The sequence below is a fragment of the Lipotes vexillifer genome, unplaced genomic scaffold, assembly GCF_000442215.2.
Source record: "Lipotes vexillifer unplaced genomic scaffold, Lipotes_vexillifer_v1.1 scaffold717, whole genome shotgun sequence".
Classification (NCBI taxonomy): Eukaryota; Metazoa; Chordata; class Mammalia; order Artiodactyla; family Lipotidae; genus Lipotes; species Lipotes vexillifer.
The window spans coordinates 5162196-5168707 of record NW_006798707.1 but is presented as its reverse complement, the minus strand read 5'-3'; the positions used below and the strand labels follow the sequence as shown (position 1 = coordinate 5168707).

Sequence of the window (6512 nt, the reverse complement as noted above, 5' to 3'; positions counted from 1 at the left end):
GGGAAAGAGCTGCCCAGGATTTTGGTATCACCGTAGTGACCGTCCTCTTGGAGGACAGGATTCTTGTTTTTCTGAACAGTCACTCTCTGGTTAGTGGAGATGGTGGCCCCTGAAGGAATCTGGGGAGATTCGGCATGTAGGGTGCAGTTGAAGGTGTCCAGGAGTGACCTCCACGAGAAGCAGCAGTCAGTGATGAGACAACAGTCACTCACTCACCCACCCACCTACCCATGTCGTCAACATTTACGAGCTCCTCTGAGGCCTGAGCCTATGGGACACATATGCACTGGAGGAATACAATCTCTAAGACCAGGCACTTACCATTCAGGAGTTTATGAACTAGTTGGCAAAGTGGATTGTGATTAGGTAAGGTACCATATTCCAAAATGTATTTCAAAGAAAAGTATCCCCACCAGATACTCTTCTTAGATATTCCTAGACTACTTTGTATAGTGTTGGCACATAGTAGGTGCCCAATTAATGTGGACAGAATGAATGGATGAATATTAAAACGCTGAGAAACCCTCTACTAAAGAAATTTATTTTTCAAACTTTGTACTTTAAAGGTATTTTAAATTTACAAGGAAGTTGCAAGAAGAATACAAAGAAATATTAAATAGACTTTTGCCCAAATTCAACACCTAACATTTTGCCACATTTGCTTTAACATCCTCTCTTTAAGTATACATACATGTGTATAGATCTATGCATATAAATAGATATATAGATATATGAATACATAATTATATATATATTTATGCATATAATTCATTGGAATAAATACATAAACTATAAAATTTTCTTTCTGAACCATTGAGGATAAATTTCAGATATCAGGGACTTCCCTGGTGATCCAGTGTTTAAGAATCCTCCTTCCAATGCAGGGGATGCAGGTTCAATCCCTTGTCAGGGAACTAAGATCCCACATGCCTCAGGGCAACTAAGTCTGTACACTCTAGAGCCCGTGCACCACAGCTAGAGAGCCCACTTGCCGCAACTACTGAGCCTGCATGCTCTGGAGCCTGCATGCCACAACTAAGACCCAATGCAACCAAGTGAATAAATGAATAAATAAGTAAGTATAAAAAATAAATTTCAGATATCATACTTTTCTATCCCTTAAACTAAGTGTATTCTTACATAACCACAATCTAATTATAAAAATCAGGAAATCTAGTGTTAATATAATACTAGTCTAATCTATAAACTTTATGCAGAGCGTTATTCCAGGTTTCCCAGTAAAGTCATTTATGGCTTTCACCCCCCAATCCCAGGATCCAGGATCATGCCTTGTACTTAGTTGTCATATCTCTTTAGTTTCCCTTAATCTGGAACAGCTCCTTAGCTTTCCTTTGTCTTTTGTGACATTGATGTTTCTGAAGAGAACAAGCCATTATTTTTAAAAATTTTTTTTTTATTTTTATTTTTATTTTTTGCGGTACACGGGCCTCTCGCTGTTGTGGCCTCGCCCATTGCGGCGCACAGGCTCCAGACGCGCAGGCTTAGCGGCCATGGCTCAGGGGCCCAGCCGCTCCGCGGCATGTGGGATCTTCCCGGACCAGGGCACGAACCCATGTCCCCTGCATCGGCAGGCGGACTCTCAACCACTGCGCCACCAGGGAAGCCCAGACCATTCTTTTTTAAAATGTCCCTCATTTTGAGCTTGTGTCGTGCTTTCTTCTAATTAGACTCAGAGTCTGAATTTTGGGCAGGATACCAGAGAAGTGACATGTCTTTCTTGGTGGATTATATCAGGAAGCACATGTTATCGGTTTTCCCCATCATTTGTGATGTGAACTTGGATCACTCAGTTAAGGTGGTGTCCACCAGTAATCTTACAATCTCCACTGTAAGAGTACTCTTTTCCCTTTATAATTAATGAATAATCTGTGAGAAGATACTTTGGGACTATGTAAATACCTTTATTATCAAACTTTCATCTGCTAGTTGCAGCATCCATGGATAATTCTTGACCAGATCAGTTATTGTGCTGAATTACAAAATGGCCACCCAAAATGGACACTAGTTGGTATTCTTCTGTCAGGAAGAACTTTCCTTTCTCTCCTACTTGTTTGTTTATTTATTAATGATCGGTTTGGACTTATGAGTTTCAATTCTAGTTAATGGTTTGTAATCCATTATGGCTATTATTTGTTTTGGTGCTTGAGTTTTACCAGAGCAATCTGTTTAACCCAGCATTTCCTAATCTCACTTCCCCACAGTGTTTTTCTTTTAGAATACACATTTCCTTTGGGCAGCCTTTTGAGAGAGGGTTCTGTGGAGTTTGCTGGGACAAACACTGCAGCCATGCCATGAGAGTGGTCTGGTCATTCTCTGAGGAATTCAAGGAAGGTTGGACCACTTGTGGCTGGGGTAATAGGGAAGTGTTTGGGGTCTTCTAATAAGTCAAGATGCAGGTGAAAGAGGAATGGAATGCCAAAGGCACAGGAGTTAGAAGGTTTAAGTTGTATTTTCACTGGAGTATGAAGACCAGCTTGGCAGGGAAGCAGGAGGGGGACAGGCTGAAAATGAAGACTGGGGACACATTGAAAGGGTCTTGAAAGACAGCCTTAGGAACTTGGATGCTACCTTGAATATGTGGGAGGTCACTGAAGGCACTGAGCAGAGAACTGATGGGATGTGATAAAAGGGGAGCAGCAGGGCAGGAGGAAAGGGAGGCAGGAGCCTCTTGGTAAGCTAAGAGGACCTTATTGCCATCTATGAGAAAGGTAATAAAGATTTTTATTTTGTGCATTAATGATTTAATTTCCAAGAGAAAAGAAACAACTCCTTTTGTGAAATTTGTAACCAGGAAAATTTGAACAAGCTGTACCTGTGGGGTGTAATCATAAAAGAAAATTAATTTTATCTTCCGCTTTCCTTTAAACTTTATTCAAGGGTAAATTTTGGTAGTTTCATGGCCTTCTGGATTACTCTTAGTGAACAAAAAATCCTCTGGGCAATTATAAGTTGCCAAACACAGTTTCATTTCAGGACAGAGAGGAGAGGGTAGTGAGAAAGTTCTTATTTATTAGGTGCTGGTGTAGGATGGCTTCCCACTGCTGGGAGCCTTCAATTGCAAGTCTCATGACATGGTGTGGGGGGCTGTTTTCTCAGTCTGGCTGTTCTCCCTCAGCCTCCAGTTTTGGGAGGTCCACTCCACACAGACTCTGATGGAGGTCCCATCACCTCCTGTAGTCAGTCTTCCAGGAATGATTTAAACACCTCCAAGCAAGTTCTCTCTCTCACGTATGGCCTGTGCTAGGTCCGTGGCACAACAATTTCACATCCTTTGCTCTTCCAAACTCTGGAAGTGCACATCAATCCTTACACTACAGTTCTTCCTCAGCTTGTCTGGTAAGACTTTCTCTATCTTCTAGCTAAGCCAGACCACCATGTGTCCTGCAGCATGCGAGCTTTACATGTAGGGCTGTAGAAGCCACTCATGAAGTCGGAGGTGTGAGGCAGATACCTCCTCCTCCTACTTTAGGAAGGTGTGAGACTCATAGTGCAGGTCTCTCTAAAGAAACTCTTATCACACATTCTCTCCCCTTAATCACCCCAATCACCCAGACCCTTTTAGGCTTGATGGTGCATGAGGAGAAGTGAAACAGGTTTTCATAGATTTCCTCTGATGATTTGCATCTGAAACTAGCACCACACCTCATGGACAAACTTTCTGCCTTATTGAACATTCTGTTTGTGGGCCTTTGGTTTGAGATTTCTCCTCCATTTCTAACCTGTGTTAGTGCTGTTGACTGTGATGACCCAACGCATACCACACTCTGTTATGAGCACAGGCCGGCAGACTGGCCATCCACCGCCTGAGAGTCCACCCTCCAGGATGCAAAGCCAGAGGTCTGCATGCCACCGCTCCCAGTTGTCCCTGGCGTTCATAAATGTGCTCCAGCAGCTGGAAATGAAATGACTTGTTCAGTTTGAAGGGAACTTTGCCTTGGTCAGCCCAGCACGGCCGGCGCTGTACCTAAGTGCTCTGTGGTGGGTCCAGAGCTGAGCACTAATGCAGAATTTTACAATTGCAGCGTGTCCGCAGGTACACGATTTGGCTTGCAGCTAATATGCTCATCTTATAGAATTAAGAAAAACACCTTCGTTTTCATGATATATGTAGCACATCTCCATTAACTGTACAAATTCTTGGGTGAGACGATGACTAAGTATACCTCTGATATAGTTTTCTTTGATGTTTGCTTTTATAGGTGGTGGAGAAAAATGCAGATCCAGAAACAACCCTTTTGGCCTACCTGAGAAGAAAATGTATCCTGACTTTGGAGCAGGGGTGAGGGAGAGGGGGCACTTGGGGACTCGTTCTCTGGGCCTTATGCCATTTGCTAGTGACTGGTCTGGAGGCCGTGAAGTGCAGAGGAAAGAGCCCTGGGTTAGGGCTCTGGACCCCTTGTCTTAGTTGCAAATCTGCCACTTGGCAGCTGTGTGACCCTGGGAAGTCATTTGAGCCTGGTGGGTCTGAAATTCTCAGCTGCCGAGTAAGAATATGGTTCTTGATGCTCTTGAAGCATCAAATGCTCTTCAAGCATTTGATGCTCCCGCATTTAAAGTTCTAGTAATGCCAAGGTTTTACCCTGGGCCTGTAAAACAAGCAGCTCCAAAAGACCCTCCTTAGCTCCGGCAAGCTTCATGGTCATTCCCCTCCCCCCACCCCCAGGAGGAGCAGAGCCTGCCTCAGCAGACCTTTGTTAATACATAAATGGGCTTCCCAGGCAGGGTTTCTAGCTCTGCGAAGGTGGAGAGAAAGTCAGGGGAAGGGGTATTTTTTTGGGAAAAGGATGCCTGAGGTGGGAATCGTGTAGAGGCACCATCCACTGTGGGAATGGCAGGCAGTGGGAAGCATGGAGTGGGGGACTCCTGAGCAGGGTTGGGGTGCTGCTCTGCTCCCAGAGTGGGGAGGGCTTCTGTAAGATCCCCCATCCCTTTTGTTCTTTCCTAGTAGGAAAGTATTCTGAGGCCCTGGAACAAAACCAGCAGTAAAGCTAGAGTAGGAGCTAACATTAATGGGCACTGACTACATATGGGTGGAGTTCAAGGTGATTTATGTAGGCTATCTCACTGATTCACAGCGATCCCTTTAACAGAGGAGGAAGTGAGGCTGGATGTGTTAAGGGACACACCTCCCCCTCATGTGTTCTGGGCAAATGCTGGCAGACCTGGACTGAAGCCAGGAGCCATGCTCTGAACTTCCCACCCACACTGGAAACTCTCTAGGGGTCTGCTGTAGAATGATACTCATCCTGACCTCTGTCTATAAACCCTTGTGGCTCCCAGAGGCAGGGACGTCTGGTGGCTCCTTGCAGTGACATACTTTGAAACAACAAAGGATCGTTTCAGCACCCTCAGAAGCCAGCCTGGAATCCATGGCCTTGCCTCTGGTTCTTTCACCTCCTATCAGATAGTGGCTGGCTCTAGTGTACTTTGTCCTGGATTTTTGACCTGGCGGGGGCAGGTCTGGATGTTCACAGCACATGGACCTGATGGCATTTTTTTGTAGACCTGGATTCACTCAATGGGATCAGGGGACTGCATGGGACTCCATTTCCAGCCCATCTACCTGGGTGGTCTGGAACGAGAGGCTCACTCTTAGAGATTGTTGACGTCAATTTTAGATTTCTAGTACAGTTTTGAAGACCTGACAGCCTCCGAAATTCCTGATCATAGCAGTTGGCTGGTTTAAAGGCCAAATCTCAAATGAAATCCAAACCTGAAAGTTGGCATGTAAATGTGAAGTCCTCATGGCTTGCTGCTGCCTGTGTTGAGAGTTGATTTGTGGGAGTTCCAGGCAAGAGAGAAGACCCTAGCCTTGACTTCTACCCTGGCTTCCAGAAGGATGCCCAGGCTAGCAGAAGACCTCTAGACTACTTTGGGCTGCTTCCATTCGTCCTCATGTGCCCCTAGAGTGGTCTAAACTGCTGATCTCATATGTCTAGACTAGTGAAGAGAATAACTCGAGATCTAGAGATCCCTCCCCAGCTGTGCTTTAAAAGAAGCAGCAGCATGGTGGGGGAGGAGTCAGATGACCGTGTTTGTTCCCTAACACTCAAGGTAACACAAGTGGCTGTCACCTTGCAGGGCGCACATTACCTCTTGGGTCTTGGTCTTCCTCCCTTCGTTCCTTCCTTCGTTCCCTCATTCATTCGTTTGTTCGTTCGTTCCTTCCTTCCTTTCCTTCTCTTTCTCTCTTTCATCTTTCCCTCTCTCTCTCTTTCTCTCTCTCTGTCTTCCTCCCTCCCTCCCTCCCTCCCTCCCTCTCTCTCTCTTTCTCTCTTTCTTTCTTTCAGCAGTTCCTGCCCTACCTGCTAACCACATTATTGTGAAGATCAAACGGGTCCATGGGTATAGCTGCTTTCCAAGTAGAAGATGCTTTATCGTTGTTAGTTACTAATTTTATCTTGAAATTAGGGAAGTGACCAGGGATAATAGCCTCAGCTCCTTCCATCTTCAGTAGGAAGATAGATGGTCTGGAGGCCTGTGGGCCTGAG

The 6512-nt window shown here is 45.2% G+C and overlaps 1 protein-coding gene across 2 annotated transcripts in view; it reads left to right on the top strand.

Moving 5' to 3' along the window:
• The window catches only part of XDH (xanthine dehydrogenase), a 63073-nt gene that overhangs the window by 3098 nt on the left and 53463 nt on the right, over positions 1-6512 (top strand). For both annotated transcript variants that reach the window (XM_007470884.1, XM_007470883.1), the window contains exon 2: positions 4221-4278. In XM_007470884.1, the coding sequence (XP_007470946.1) occupies positions 4221-4278 (58 nt within the window). The remainder of the gene's footprint in view (positions 1-4220; positions 4279-6512) is intronic.